The sequence below is a fragment of the Bombus pascuorum genome, chromosome 6, assembly GCF_905332965.1.
Source record: "Bombus pascuorum chromosome 6, iyBomPasc1.1, whole genome shotgun sequence".
In the NCBI taxonomy this organism is placed as follows: domain Eukaryota; kingdom Metazoa; phylum Arthropoda; class Insecta; order Hymenoptera; family Apidae; genus Bombus; species Bombus pascuorum.
This window is the reverse complement of record NC_083493.1, coordinates 14,001,578-14,017,461: the sequence shown is the minus strand read 5'-3', so window position 1 is coordinate 14,017,461 and position 15,884 is coordinate 14,001,578. Positions and strand designations below refer to the sequence as shown.

General features: G+C 40.9%; 2 protein-coding genes across 4 annotated transcripts; one reads left to right on the top strand and one right to left on the bottom strand.

The window, feature by feature from the left end:
• Positions 1-1,581: 1,581 nt before the first annotated feature.
• On the top strand, positions 1,582-10,361 carry LOC132907689 (uncharacterized protein KIAA0930 homolog). 2 transcript variants are annotated; one of them, XM_060961032.1, is made up of 9 exons: positions 1,582-2,102; positions 4,117-4,436; positions 5,310-5,573; positions 5,653-5,752; positions 5,843-6,148; positions 7,028-7,219; positions 7,570-8,130; positions 9,778-9,927; positions 10,179-10,361. In XM_060961032.1, exons 1-9 carry the CDS (start codon positions 1,982-1,984, stop codon positions 10,217-10,219), a joined length of 2,055 nt encoding a protein of 684 aa, XP_060817015.1. In that variant the 5' UTR covers positions 1,582-1,981; the 3' UTR covers positions 10,220-10,361. The 2 variants fall into 2 exon arrangements, with proteins under 2 accessions (XP_060817015.1, XP_060817017.1); XM_060961034.1 differs by lacking the exons at positions 7,028-7,219; positions 7,570-8,130.
• A 71-nt stretch (positions 10,362-10,432) lies between these two features.
• Positions 10,433-15,325, bottom strand: LOC132907690 (arylsulfatase B). Of its 2 annotated transcripts, XM_060961036.1 has the most exons (9): positions 15,201-15,324; positions 14,978-15,130; positions 14,223-14,396; positions 13,410-13,622; positions 12,603-12,852; positions 11,904-12,083; positions 11,545-11,811; positions 10,833-11,106; positions 10,433-10,734 (listed from the first exon to the last, which is right to left on the bottom strand). In XM_060961036.1, the coding sequence occupies exons 2-9, from the start codon at positions 15,086-15,088 to the stop codon at positions 10,566-10,568; spliced, it is 1,638 nt and encodes a 545-aa protein (XP_060817019.1). In that variant the 5' UTR covers positions 15,089-15,130; positions 15,201-15,324; the 3' UTR covers positions 10,433-10,565. The 2 variants fall into 2 exon arrangements, with proteins under 2 accessions (XP_060817019.1, XP_060817018.1); XM_060961035.1 differs by having other exon boundaries at positions 14,978-15,325.
• Between the last annotated feature and the right edge of the window lie 559 nt (positions 15,326-15,884).

Genomic DNA, 15,884 nt, shown 5'->3' with positions numbered 1-15,884 from the left:
AAAATGGAAATAAATTACTAAAATATATTGTCTCGATAATACAGACATTAAGAGATGTTTGACATGTTCAGGATCTTCCATATGGATCAAGGTAATTCCTATTCAAACATTGATTAACCCATTTATGGGTAAATCGCGTCTCCAAAAATCATATTGTAGGTATATTTTTTATGGAAAATTTTGTACGAAATGATCATGAATCTTTTTCCATTTATTTGTTATTTTTCCAATAAGCTTCAAAAAACGTAAACAGTATGTTTTTCGTAAATATTGTTTGTTAAATATAATTATGTCAATTGCTTGACCGATAAGGCACGTGTTTATGTCTCTTCTACGATAGATAAATAGATGTATATCGCTTTTCTGCAAATTCTACTTTCATTTCTAGAACCTAAATATTTTGAGAGCGAAAAGTCCAAAATCACGAATCTTATTCTTCAGTGAACGGTCACGTATGCGACGCATTAAACCGAAGGACTCTAATCGGCAAGCATTATCTGAAGTCATGAGGTCAGTTTTGGGTCGTCGTATCTTATTAAAAACAGCTTCCTGATAACGTGTAGCAGATAGCCACCCACATCTGCATTTATCAATATGTTATTCTTCTAGTCAACTAAAATTAATCTTTAACCACTCATTCAGCATCTTTAAAACGTTTCATCCCTCGTGTGAAATAAATGAAGAAAAAGAAATTCCAGAATCTTGATTATCAGAGCACTGATTAATAGAACGATCGATTATCGGAACACTGATCAATGAAAGCGAATGATTTGGAGATGATCTCTTGTAGAAACGATTGGCAAGCAACAACGAAAAATTGAAACAAGTCGTTACGCTTTTATTCGAAAGTTTTTCTTCGATATTACTATTTATAAAATATATTAAACAAATGAAACCATGTGAAACCAAAGTTCATGCACTTAAGGGAAATTCGAAATTGCAAAAATGCACAGAATGCGGGTGATATAAAAATATACATAAAATATTCAAAATAGAATACTAATCATAATATTCAATGCGTTAAATAATTTTCTACGTGAGTTCCATTTTTGTAACGGAGTTTGTAAAAATAGGAATCGAAGCGTTTGCAGTGATAAAAAGAGCAGTTCGAATATTTAGATTCCATTTATCGGAAGAGATAAAAGATATGGGTTCAGAGAGGGACATTGAAAAGTTTCAGATTCAAAGGTGTAAAAGTTCATTATTACGATCGTTATTTGACTACGAATTTATACGTACATGTATTCATTTTAGCACGTATTGAAAAGTAATTTGATTTTGCTTGATCATAAATTAGTTTTCGTAAGCTTACCCAAATTACGGCAAGATCGAATTGTCTCCTTATTGCAATAGTTCCATCAATTTGCATAAACATACGCGGTCTAATTCAATGGCCATTTCGATAACCAAGCTTCCACTCTGCCATAGAAAGCTCTCCGGTTCTCGCTTCGAATCACTTGCACGTCGAGTTAAAAGGAAACTCTATTTGAAAACAGCGCCTCGCTAGCGCGAGCAAGGCGTCACCGTGACTCGCATGCGCGGAATTATCGAGCGGCTGGCAAACCGAGAGCGCGTCATCGGGTTTGCTGGCTATTCATCTGTCGTAGAAGCGTGAACTCGAGCGTGTGGTAGAGGTGTAGTGCAGCAGCAGCAGCAGCAGCAACAGCAGCAGCTCGCCACGCGAATCAACATCGCCTCTTCTAGCGCTCGTTCCTCGAGGAGAGATAAAAGCGTGGCAGTATGGCATCCTCGAGAACATACACGGAAGAAGCGTGGATCTAACAACGAAGAAAGACGCGATGCCGATCGTAGCCGGTTCGCGATGACCTCTACATTTCCGTTCGACTCGTACGTGACTGCGTCCCTCGATCAGCCGTGATTCGACGAAACGCGCGCGTCGCGACGCGGTGCTTTTCCGAGTGTGATCGTGGCGACAGCTGGAAGCGAAGAGGAATCGCGGCTTGAACCACGAGGGTTAACCATGGCTACTCTGGCGGGCAGCTCGTCGTCGGGCCTCACCAGGCCACCGACAATGCTGGAGCAGCTTCTCGAGGAGATCAACTTCCAAAGGACCAAGGAGCTCAGGCAGATGCTCAAAGATGGTTCGTACGAGTTCGTATTTAAGTTGAAGCACTACTCGTTCGGTTCGAGGGACGTTTAGGGAGGTTTAGGGCGATAAGGTTGGGGAAGCGGGTGAATGCACGCGACGAGGGTGTGTTCCTGAAGGGACTGGTGCCTTTGTTTGACAGACGCTGCCAGACGAGGGTGATTCCACGATCGATGAGTGTGTGTGAGGGGAAAACGAGCGAAACTGTTTTGCGTACGGCTTGCCTGTTTCGTTGCTAATCGGTGATTTTTCAAATCTATTTTGGGAGACCCAATTCTTTATTTCGTTCTTCGCTGAGCACGCATGAGTACGTTGCTAGATCTAATAGATAGTATAAGTGCGTTTAAGTTGTTATAGCGGGGCGGAGGAATAAATTTAAATAAGTTTGCATTCTTAATTGCGATACTGCGAGGTCGAAGGCATTTTCAGCGAAACGCGCTTCAAAGCAATCTCGCAACGTTTTAGTCCGTGCACGTAATGCTTTTTAGAGTCTAGTATTGTTAGTTTCTCTTTGTTTTCCATTTAAGATCATTTATTTTTGGACCGACGATTTCCTTTTCATTCGTTTCTTTTGTATCCTCGCTCGCACTTGTATACTTTCTTTGTTTTCGTCGCCTATTGTTTATCGGAAATTGACGATCTCAAGCTACGATTTAGTCGTGCGAAAGATACACGCTAGGAACGACGAGTAATTATTGCATACACGTTCATTCTATAAATGTAAGATGACGCGACGCGGTATCAATGAGCAATTAGATGCACGTTGCGTAAATAACTCGATTCACGAAATAAACATCCTGTCGCAAAACATGATTAGACCCTCTATTTACGAATAGGAAAGATGTTCGAAGTGGCGTGTAAACGTACGTAGCTAGGCACTCGTTATCGACGAGGATGTTGTTAATGAACATATTTATATAGGATCATGAGCTATTTCCGCTTTAGCCGACGATCGGAAAAGGCCAACTTTCATCCATGTTTTTAATAAAAGCTCCTACAGCTTTAATAAAGCAGATAGGGAATCGGTGAGATGTCAAGCTGCCAATAGAGGCTGCGATTAAGTCCTCGCGGAACATTCTTATCGATTATCGATTGCCTTTAGCGAGATTCGTTCGCTCTTAGTTCCTGCTTAATCGAGAATTATTTTATCTCGCTGCACCTTCATAGATAACTTCGAATCGCTCGTTATATCGCTGCTAATCTAAAGTTCTACCCCTGCTTATACGAACTTTCACCTTTACGTTTCCAGAGATACATTCAATTTTTTAAATATATTTCACTCTTATAATCAATCAACTTGTTCATTTTAATGCTACTTTAACTAGTTTAATCATCCTGAATAGCTATTTTATTTATTTTTATTAATTTTATTTTAGTTACATTAGCTAATATTAAATTATTCTACAATTTTAAACCTTTTATTTAGGAAGGGTGTAATTTTTATCAAATTAAACAGTTGCACGATTTTCGCAACGTATTACGAAAACATTGATCCCTTCCTGAATGGTCTGTAGAAAATTAAAAAACGTTTTTTTCCATACACAAGTTATTACTTAGGTTTTGAGAATCGAGAATATTTCAAAATTGTTCGGAATAAATACCTTGAACTAAGAAGCTTTAAATTCCAGAATATACGATATTGCAGCGTGTGGAATCTGAGGCGCGTAGTGAGTTACAGACGACAAGTAGGTTAACGATTCCAAATGGGATCCCGCGACCGCGAAGAGATAATTGCATATATTATACGTAATAATCCAAATCTCTAAAGGAAAGATATTTTAGAAATATTCGAACGTGTTTTCGAACTACAACGATATTTCGATATCCTTGTTGTTTCCTGAATCGTTTGTCTATAAACGACTCATTAAGTGAAAGGAAAAAGTATAAATTAATTGGCAAATAAATTAGACGAATATATTGCACTGATATAATCGTAAAATCTGTTGTCTCTTTGCATTTTTCGTGCATTTTTAAGACGACTTAATAATTTCTTGTTTATATTCCTGCAGACTCTGGTTTCGTGATACTTCAAGGTACAACCTACTGGACGGACCTGTTTGTCAGGCACTTCCTCTTCCAGGCGGAGCATACGATCGACGGCGACGATCTCCTTTTCTTCGTGCGCAAAAAACACGTGAAAACATCATCCAGATACTTACCAAAGTTCGAAACGGAGGTGGACGTGTTCCGGAAAGACAGCAAAAAATTACCGATCGGCGATCCCGACATCGATTGGGAAGAAACCGTGTACCTGAACCTAGTCGTGCACCAGTTCGACTACACGCTAACGTTAGCGATTTGCACAAGGACGAGTCCCAAGGAATTGCAAGTGAGTCGTTCTTTCGTTCCTTGCGTAGGCAAAGGAAAGGGATACTATAACATAACAGAACTTTATTCGTTGCAACAATATTTTATTTGCTGTTCCATTAATCTTTACGTAAAATTGTTATTACATAAGAACCGTTTCTTCTCCGATTCGCGCAGATAGATAGAACTTTATCGTAATTTAAAAGCAACATAGAATATTAAATATCAGAAGAAGTCTTACAGGAATTGTGTATTCCTCTGCTCAAAGACTTCGTAGAACGATGTCTTTACTGTTATCTCAGAAAATGCTGCGACTACCTGGTAGCGACTATCTACGAATAGATTAAATTTTGCCAGCCTACGACATACCGTTTGCTTGCATGGCAGTGTCTTTGGTATAGCTATGTTTCTGTCGACCGTCGAGCGTCTTAAACGAGCCATTTACAAATGGGTGAAAAATCTCAGGAAAAAAGAGAAGACATGATAGATGATGCTCGCCAGGGTTGATCTTCTACCGATGAGAACGTTGAACGTGTTCATAGACTCGTGCTATCAATTCACCTTCCGGGTGATCGCTGAAGAATTTGATGTCAGTTTAGAAAACGTACATTGAATTGTAAAAAAATGATCTAGAAATGCGAAAACTTGGTGCTAGGATTGTCCTCTGGTTTGCTGATGAAATTCTGACGAGATTCTTGAACAGAGTAGTATTTAGTCTAATTCGTGCTCTCTTTGTTATTTTACTTGTAATCTTTGTTAATTTACTTGATTTCCCATTGCAATTTTATGCCAAAGCTTTTCTTAAAAGGTTATTGCGTATTGAAAGCAGGGCTCATAGAAAATCAGCAGAGTTAATTCCAGTTTCTTGCGATTTTTTAACGAATAAATATTTCAGGTATTACGAAGACACTCGCAAAAGGTTTACGCAAGCCCAAGTCGGCGGCGAATGGACGCGAAAGGAGATCTCGAAGAGATGACGTACCCACATATATGCTTCATGGTGGACAATTTCGACGAAGTTTTCTGTGATATTCTAGTCAGGGATGGAGAGATGGTGTGCGTGGAATTGGTTGCGTCCGACAGGGAGGGAGCCATTCAAGGTGTCATTTTTCTCGGGTCTATCAGATACGACGCTTTGAAGAAAGTATATGACGCAAGAGTACGTTTCATTACCAAAGTCATGCTCACCAACTCGTTACACCAGCTATTTTTAACAAACGTCGTATTTTGACTTTCAGTCCAGCCTCAGTACCAAAATGGCGCAGCGTATGACCTTTGGCTTGTTTTCTGGCGCGGCTTCCCAACGAATAGAATTCGTTCGAATGAAGGGACCTCGTGGTACGATTATCAATAGGAAACCCTTCGACAAATCGATCGATCGCTTCTGGTTTTCTAGGAAACCTGAAAACCTTCGTTGCTTGTTTTCAGGCAAGGGGCACGCGGAAATGGCAGTGACGAAGCCAAAGGGTTCAGGAGCGGAGACACCAACTTCGGAACCTGGCTACTGCGCCACGGATTCCCTCTGGGACGCTGATTGGGACGACGCCGAGGAATTATTTATGTATCGACATCAACGAAGACTATCCGACCCAAGCGCCAATTTGAATAATTTCGTCCGGGGTGGTTGGAGAACGAAACCAGACACAGCTGCAACGAAAGCCAGGTCAGAGAACGAGGGTCTGGACTCGATGGCCAATGGACTGAGCGAAATCGAAGCTGGAGATGTTCGAGACGGTAACTACAAACTGTTATCCTTTCATGGTGTTTAGTCCAAGTTCGACGAAGACGGGACGGAAGTCGCGGATGAAGATAATAATCTTACTTATTGACCTTTTCCCTGTTCTTTCTAGTGCCTGCACCTTTCAGAGTCGACTGTGCATGCTGTTGTGTTACGTATCTGTGTATTCTGCACATATTTTTCTTTCAATAGTTAGTTGATCCTCTTAGGAGTCGGTCTCGATGATACATCGATCTATTATTGTTCGAAGAATTTTTGTTTGATCTTGTTTCTTTTTTTAGATTTTTTCTCTTTCTTTTTGGTTTTTTTAGTTTAGATGATTACGATCGAGACGCAAGAGTTCCGTGTTTCCAAGAACGCTTTTCTTTACCACGTCTCTGAATATTCTTGGATTATTAATACGAAAGGTGTTCGTTTAAGATCGCGTACGTGATGATCAGAGGCACTTTCATCTTCGTGATTGTTTTTTCTTGCTGTCGAGACGCGAAGCTCGAGATCGGTTGGGAAGAACCTAGTTGACCCATGCTCTTGTATTCCTTCAGACCGCCAAGTGCCACGAGACGCAGTGGTTCGGTACATTTCGCAGATAAGATCGTTCGAAAATGACCGAGAAACGAACAGAGATAAAATACGTGAGAGTTCGTTGAGAAGAAACGGCTGTAGAGCACCACCACCAACACCACCACACGCGAATTTCGTACGCTTGTCGCGAAATGGACGAATGAGCCAAAAAATCAGACAAAATAGAGCCAATGAAAATTCAAAGATAAAAAAAGAAAACAAAAACGAATCGAAAAAGAAGCCAAACCGAAAAGATATAGAAATACGTTGTTTCTAATCTGTGTCACGTGCCTTTCCGGCTCTTTCCTTTGTAGCCGACCTACAGGATAGCAGCTGGGGCGGCCGGGGCTCACCAGGAAATCACAGGAGTCCTCAAGTCAGGCGACGAAGATCTCCTTTCCTTTCTGGCAGGCAACAACGTCCCAAGCAAAAGCAACGTAACTCGTGGGAACGTACCGAAAATGAGAACTCGTCGAATCACAAGGAGGCCTATCACGAAACACACGGTGAGCGTGCTCCTGCGTGTTCAGAACGATTGTTCTTCGTCTCTCGCGTTTCTCGTCTTCCAAAACAACTAACTCGAACGCCGATAAACCTGAAAACAATCTCGATGTCGGCCAATCTACGAGAACCGATTAAAACGATAAAGCCGGCAAATGTCAAAGCAATCTGGACGTCGTCCAATTTATCGTACAATAACCGATCGAATAGAGCCAACGAATCCCAGAAGCAATCTCGATATCGTGTACTGCGTTGTATAAGAACCAATCAAAACGATAGAGACGAAGGGACGAAAGAATCGTGAAAACGCGACACGAGCGCGCGCACAATGTCGAAACGAATTATCTGGTGGCAGGCCTCCGCAACCACCAACACAACCATATCGAAGTGGGTAGCGAGATACTCGTGCCAGCGGCAGCTTGTTTGACCGACGACAACGTGAGACAGAAGCTGGACGCGGGCGCGATTCTGGTGCATGGCAAGGAGGAACTACCGTACGAGGAGGACAATAACCGGAAACGAAGGCCATACAGCACCGGTCAGATTAATCACGAGCGGATCAACAACCTGGAGAACGACGAGGAGCATCGACGACTCAGCGACGACGAAGTGGTCAGAGTACGTCGGACCGATGGTCGCCGGCGTCTTCGTTCGGCTGGTTCGGATCACGAAGAATACTACACCGGCCGGAACAAGAACAAAAACGACGACCAGATGAAAGATAAAAACGCGAACGCCCGTATTACAAGAGGCAACCTGACCACGCACAGACAGAGCGCCACTCTGCCTAGAAGGAGGCGAAGACGAGCATTGTCCGGCAGCTTCGCGGGCAACCCTCTTCCGCCGCATCGAGTCACACCAGACGGCACAGCAATCTACTATTGGTGCGAGCTCCCGCGCCGCCCCGGCTCACAGGGTAAATTCTTCTTCCCCCTGCCCGACACATCTCTACACCCGATCACGCGCCCACGCGTACAGGACACGCGTCTGCTCTGTGAACGACCGCTTTCTTTTGCGGAATTTACGAATTATGCCGAATTATTAAGGGAATACGTGGATATCGTAGATAGGTGGGAATGATTTTTTGGATTGCTCGGAGGTAGCTAAATTCTGTTTGATAAGTTTGTGTAACGCGAAGGTCTGTTTGAAGCGTTAGAAGAAAACGTTGAGTAACGTTTAATAAATGTAATAAAACAAGAAACTTAGTATGACAGTCTGTTTGTTTAGAGATAGTTATAAACCAGAAAATTAGATTTGCGTTGAGAATTGAAAGACCGATTGAAGGAGAACTGAAGAGAACAGAAGTTAATACGAGTAGCTTTGTTTAGAAATTCCTACTTCTAAGTAAGAAATTAGATTTGCGTTGAAGATTGGAAAACTGAGAAGCTAACATCGGAGAGAAAGATTTAAAAGTTGCGTAAAATTTAGTAATAGGAGTAGCCTTGCTATTAGAAACAATTATAACGCGTCGAAAACTGTAAAGCTAGAATTAACAATTTACACTGGAGAGAAATTCAATTTTTATATGCAGAGGATAACGGTCGTTCATCGAGCAGCTCGTGCAACACCAAAAAGCAGTCATGTTGTCCATTGTACTCAACCCGTATTCTTGTACATTCATACATTCCTAGTTAGGAAGGTAAACTTGTACAGCCATGCTCAACAAATGACTGTGTTTATGAGGATGGTGAAATAACAATGGCAACGGGGGTGCGATCAATCGACTATTATTGTCGGCGATTATTGTTGAACAGTCGTGACGGTGTTCGATAGTGCTGGTGGTGGTTTCTAACAGTAATTTATAGGGTGATTAATTTTATGCCTCGCGGCTCTAAAGATGTCGGGGTGGTAACGAATACGAAATAACGTGAAAAAATAGCGACCGTTTTCGTTACGCGAGTTTCACCACCGGTATAAACATAGTCATCCACGATGAGGGACAAGCATTCACTGACACCGATAGAGTCGAGATAGAAATCGTAGAATGCGAGCTGTCCGTGCGGTAGCAACAACGATTCACCCTTTCTTTCTGCTTCACAGCGTCCGATCATCTCCAGCAGCGCGCGAACAAAATATCGAAAAAGAGATCTACCGAATAAATAAACAAACATGAAACGAACGAATAATACAAAGAAAAAAAAAATTAATAAATCAGCAACTAATGCGAAAAGAGGAAAAAATGAAAAAAGAAATATCGAACGTTGTGCGCAGAAAGAAGAAGCTAGTGCATCCCTGTTTCGTGTTTATTTATTCTGCGCACCTGTAGCTAATGTGCATCATTGTAACACCTCTACATATTTTCGTGCTACACCTGTTCACCTTTGCGAACAATTATTTTAGCCATTCAACGTCACGAATTTGAACAGCAATTAGCTACCCGATCCTCGACCCCACATCCGATCCTTTGATCTTTGTTCACTTTTGTCGATCGATTTATTTCCTGCGATTGCTTTCATATAATTTATCGACACGAATCATTCCAGGATCTTAATCGTTGGTCTCTGACCTAGTTCGATATTCAGAGTTATTAGCAATAATCGGTTCGTTCTCTGTGTGTTAACAGAGTTGGACGACGGCGCTTACAACCCTCTGTGGACGATGCGAGGATTCACACAGACCTTTCATTTTTGGAAAGAGACCAGACGGGCCCAATCCGTTCCCTTGAACGCGTTTCTTACTTATATTACCCTGCCATGGTGGAGCATTGCCAAAGGTAGGCCATTAAAGATACGACAGACTCATAAAGGAAAGAAATTCCCTGGAAGGAATATGGATTTGATTGTTTGTTTCTGATAAATTCAAGACAGTCATAAAAATAGCATTGGCCAAATAATACACGCGTGTAAATAAGATCGTATTAGCATTGCGTATCAGTGAACTAGAGAGGGAAATAAATACATTCCTTCTCAGGGAACATCTTTTCGATTCGCGCAATAAATAACGCGTATTATCGTGTATTTACAGATATTCTTGATCATCGAGAAGGACCTATTCTGACGTTCTAGCCAACACAAGGGCGTCCCATTTTCATTTCGAACAAATTTCCTTTTCCCATTTCGCTCCCCACTTTATACACACTTGGATAGAACTGTGGCCCGACAAGATCGAAGTGTATAGATTAAGGAATAAACGAGATACTATTTATAATCCCGCGCCTATTATTTTATTATCTCCATATGGACAGGATGATGGTCTAGGGCTGACAAAGGCGACCGAGGAAAAATCAACGCGTTTAATAAAAATTCCCTTCGAGATGCATTTACCTCATAGTCCTGCGTGTCTAAAGATATACGAAGATATCAACGTACTTTGCTAAACTTTATCCGTTTTCTTTCTCCTGCTCGTGTAGCTTCAGCTGACATTATTCGCGAATACGTTCAGATAGTCACCGAAATTAGTCCATGTGTGATCCCAATAATCTGGATTCGCTCTGTTATCCCACGGCAGGTTCCCAGGTAATATCGCAGTGGCGTTTAATTTACGTAGCCTGTCTCGCAGCTCGGTCACGAGGGAAGGATACCTTGAATCCAAAAACATAAGCAAACCATCATCGAGCGCGTGTCATCGGTAAAAGACAGACGTTGAAAACGTTAATATCATAGAAATTGTCTCACTCACTTGTTTATAAGATTATTATCCTCGCAAGGGTCCTGTTGAACATTGAACAGACAAGGCGCCTCCAGCGGTTTGCATAGTGGCAAACTATCATTTTTCGGGGGACACTTAATCATAGCATCTTCCCGAAGCCTGCGAATAGTGTCTGCAGACAAAGTCAAGCCGACGCTGCCCACTGCTCGGCCAGCTGTACTTCCGATCACGCCTCCGATATCGTAAACCCATTCCCTTCCGGATGGGCCATACCAACCGTCCCATTGACCATTATAGGTAGACCCTTAGAACCCATAAAATATAATAATTAAAAAAAAAAAAACGAATTCCAATGAAATTGAGAAGTAGAAACCATACACGGTAGTTTACAAAATTTTCCGGCCACATGAATTTTTTGTATTCTAAAATATAATCTTCCAATATTTTCTAAATCGAAGTGTTGTGATATAATTTATTCCAATACTATAAATATATGTATAATATTTATATTCCAATATTTTCTATTCTAATAAAGAATTTTAACTGATATTATAAAACCATATAACAATGCTTATTTATTGAACTGTTTCTTTTTTTAACTTGCAACGCTCGCATTATATTATTTCGAAATTTCCTCAGGTATCGCTCTGGAATATAAAGAGAAAGGATCGATCGACCGGAAACTTTTCCACGCCATTGCAGCTCCTAATTTCCTGATGATAAAGCTACAATTACTTTTTACCCTGAATGTACTTCCAGTCTCCATACGTGATTCCTGCCACTCCAAAGATATCGTCGATATTATGAAGAACCATTTTTCGTGGCGATTCTGTGTCTTCGCTCAGCGCATACCATAAGTCCATCCCGTCGATGCTCAAATTAGATGGATTTCCTCCAGCAGCTGTTATAAGCGTTGGCAACCAGTCACTGATGTGAAACAATTGTCTACTCACTCTCCCAGGACGCACTAATCTTGGTGACCATAATAAACCGGCTCCCCTAACGCCTCCTAATAAGGATAAATTGGTCGTTCAGTTCTATATTTGCTTTATTTTCTCACATTGGAAAATCGTATACAGGTGAGTGTTCTTTCGGTAATACCTTCCCACAGAGTGTTTTTTGTGCCTCTCAGAGGCCAATTCGAAGCGGCGTTTAAATTGAAACCGGCTGGTGGCCCGCCATTATCCGTGGAGAATACGATCACGCTGTTTTTTAGCATCCCCTTCTTGCGAAGCGCTTCGACCACCTGGCCAACCGACTCGTCTAGCTTGCTCAGCATACCTGCAATAAAGTCATCGTATCGTTTTCTGAAAAACAAGATTAGCGCTATTAACTCAGCAATTGTCAGAGTAATCGAAAAAACGACTTATTAATTTGAAGGAATGTATTTTCAATACTAAGCATAAGTGCAAGCATACGTGAACGCTTTCGTTGATTTGTATAGCAAAAGAAAACATCTTACGCCAAGTTTCAACACATTCGTTTCAACCGGAAGAATAGTTGCAGAGAAAATTCGGATTTCTAATCTTTTTTTTTTTATTTTCCATATCACGATATTATACGATAGCTCTAGCGAAGAATAAAATGATCCTGAGTCTTCCTTCTAGTAATTTTCTAATTAAAGAAATAAATAAGTAGATTTTATTTCTATTAAAAATAAGTAAATGTCAACACACTTTAGAATGGTAATGTACCGTATTCTCATCTCTCGTTTTATGAGTACAAGTTTCATGCCTTAGTCATCGATAATCGTAGTGTTAAAATTATACGTAGATTGGTAAATAAGCGTACTCTAGTTACCAGCAAAGCGCCTACGCTCGTAGTTGAAGATATTGGTGAACTTGGCGACATCTTGGTCGGGTACTGGCAGAGGATTGTAAGAATTTCCGGAATGGACAGCCGCGTGAGGTAAATAGAGGAACATTGGACGACTGGCGTTATGATCATTGATTAGTTTCACTGCCTCCCTCGTGAAAATATCCGTGGAATATTGGCCGTGGAGATCCCAGGCTGAATTTAATCCCCTCCTCATGTCTAATCCCCAATATGGCTGCATTTAAATTAAATTGTACAGTATTCTCCTCCTTTAACGATTTAATTTAACCCTTTGGCAGCGTAATTAAATTAAACGAAGAATTCAGAATGAACAACGATTTAGAAAATAATTCTTTCTCCTCAAGATTTTCCGCGTTTCTGCTATCAGATACAAAGTACGTAGCTCAATCTTTTAGAAGAAACAAAATCGTTACTTTTAATGACGTTTAAAATACACAGTGACTACGGAAAGTATTTTTACGCCACTGCATTTATTTATTATCACATTCGTACGACAGTTAATTAGATCCAACAGTAATAAATTTTGTATCTTTTGATAAAATAATAATTTCGTACCATTGCAAGAATTTGTACGAAAGAAACGTAGAACTTAATGTCAAAAAAAAAATAAGATCCTAAAAAATCCTTCCTTAGAGAATTAGGATATGTAGAAATACATTCGCAGCCATTTTTCTGTATACGTAGTACATTAACGTGTGTATAGTATATTTGATGGTTTGTCCGAGTCTCTTTCGGAATACGCTGTTAAAAGATGCAAATTAAATTACTTACACTTTCCACGGCACTGTGGTCAAAGTAATCATGATGACCGCTCCAAAAGCCAATGTGCGAATCGAATCCTCTATACATAGGCGTGTATTCTTTCGTGTAAAATCCCAAATGCCATTTACCAACGATGTGCGTGCTATAGCCAAGTTCTCGAAGATATTGCGGTAAAAGCTTCTCGTGAAGAGGGAGTCCTCTCGGCTCGGCGCATTTCAGAACCTAATTCCACGTCATATAACGTTAACTATACTCCCATTTACTCGGAGTTTCATAATTAAAAACGCGAATCTTGTCTCACCGAAATACCAATTTTGTAACGTTCCGTAATAACAATAGTTGAAGGTCAGCTATACTTTCGCCGTAAGTATGAAGTCAATGGAAACAAAGTGAGAAGTAAGTGAGATCGATAATAGTTGGTGTAAATAATTTGCAAATATAATAGCGAAAATATAACAGCGTAATTTTCATAAAAATTCTATAATCCGATAATTAATATCTAATTTGTCTAAAGTCAAATAATTGCTGTCGATAAAGTTAATTATACTATCTTTCGTTTCACTCGCCTGTCAAATATTCGATTTTTAACGTAGATCAGGCAACTGACTCAATTTCGTTATTAAAAAATAATTGCGGTTGAAAAATTGTTACAAACACGGCGACACGATGTTTTCCTCTCTACATAGAACGAAACTGGTATTGTCGGAGTGCAACGAACCACAGTGGAATTAATGCTTGCGGTTGTTAAATCCTCCTTAGCGCAACATCGTTTTATTTACAAGCCGATTACGCGCTTGAATAGTTAATGACGGAGCCGCGTACCCCATGTTGCATTCCTGTGTGAATGGGATGCTTGCCGGTCATCAAAGCGCTCCTGGACGGTGTGCAAATTGGAGTAACGTAATAGCGGTCCAACAGCAAGCCTGAGTATGCCAGAGCGTCGATATTTGGCGTTGGGATTTGTCCCGACCCGTGAAATCCGACGTCGTTCCATCCCTGTTCGACGGATTTAATTAAGCGCAACAATTAAAATATTCAGCGAACTCTTTCAACGGCAATCGATATCCTTGATATATCGAAGTGTTTGTAACTTGTACGTTGACTTCTATAAATTTCGATAATACAAAAAATGTACAGAGTGACGCAAGTTTTTCTAGCTACATTTCCTCAGGACAATTTATAGGTATAAATAAATGAACGAGTAAACGAGTATACTTATTACCATTGGAACTACATCGACCTTCGATATCTAGATGATTGTACCGGTTTCATTACGTAAAAACACGATTAATATTCAATTCTCAAGAGATTAATAACTTACTTCTGCAAGTTCATTTATCGCAAGATGACGGGATAATAATTGTTAAGGTGATTTGAAGAAATCGTCTTAAGACGAATCGTCGTCACTTTTCTCTACCTTTCAAGTTATGCGATCGATCAATGTGGCTTCTTTATTTCATTCTTTTTTCTCATTTTATACCCACAGAACAACGTGAGAAAGTCTCGTTGATAGTAACCTGAACCACTCTGTACATGAAGCTTATAACAGCAAATGAACGAAATGACTGACAGCTCACCAGGTCGTCGGCCAAAATGAAAACGATGTGGGGCTGCATTGCAGCAGCCACGTGACAAACAACGAAAACTGTCAGGTAGAAGCACGACGCTGTTCCTCGAATCGTTATCATCCTGTCACGATGCCGGTCGTCCAGTCTCAGTCTTTCGTGGAACTGTAAACCGGTTTCCTTGAAGATACTATTTTCGTTCTCGACGATGCAGCTCGCTAAAGAATTGCCTCACGATCGATGTATCTGTCTTCCAATAATTGACTCGGAAGTTTAATCCTTGTGTCCAACGACTTGCTGTCTACACGTACGGAAAGTTTCAAAGCTTTGCACGACACGGCGACAGCTACGAGCGTACGACGGAGAAAGAAAGCGCGAAGACGATGATAAACGACAGCTGTGACGAGTTTGTGATAACAGAATGATAAACTCGCGCGCGTAAATGAAAAACAAACGACTCCCTCTCCTCCTTATCCGGAAATCAGCTGAAGAAGCGAGCACTCGGGCCGACGACCGATGCAAAACTGTCCTCGGCTCGTCCTCTTCTTAGCGGCGATGGTGGGGCTAGCCTCCCACTGTGGAGAACCGTGTTCTTCGTCTTTAAAACGTTCGCGGTTGCACGACGATTTCGTGTGTTAGGTCATTGACATGCTCAAGTTGAAACTACATAGAAGTTTCTAAGCAGAGCTCGGTCATAACTTGCCATTGCGTCGTTTTTACCCTTTAGACGAGTTTTCTTTATTTGTGAAAAATGCTCGTGTTGCCTTGTAATTATATGCGAAGCTTGGAGAACGGAAATATCGTGGAAACCATCCTCCTTTCTCGACATGGCTAAGTGTCAAGATATTTCTGACAAGAAGGTTCCTGGAACGGAACCTTTGAAGTGCAATCTTTAAACAGTTAGAAAATCATACGGGAG

Coding starts and splice junctions, on each gene's coding strand:
- LOC132907690 (XM_060961035.1), bottom strand. CDS start 15,088: ATGATAACGATTCGAGGAACAGCGTCGTGCTTCTACCTGACAGTTTTC. Junction 13,623..14,222: donor ACACAGGAATGCAACATGGG/GTACGCGGCTCC, acceptor ACGTGGAATTAG/GTTCTGAAATGCGCCGAGCC. Junction 10,735..10,832: donor GATAATAATCTTATAAACAA/GTGAGTGAGACA, acceptor TTTGGATTCAAG/GTATCCTTCCCTCGTGACCG.
- LOC132907689 (XM_060961032.1), top strand. CDS start 1,982: ATGGCTACTCTGGCGGGCAGCTCGTCGTCGGGCCTCACCAGGCCACCG. Junction 2,103..4,116: donor CAGGCAGATGCTCAAAGATG/GTTCGTACGAGT, acceptor ATATTCCTGCAG/ACTCTGGTTTCGTGATACTT. Junction 4,437..5,309: donor CGAGTCCCAAGGAATTGCAA/GTGAGTCGTTCT, acceptor TAAATATTTCAG/GTATTACGAAGACACTCGCA.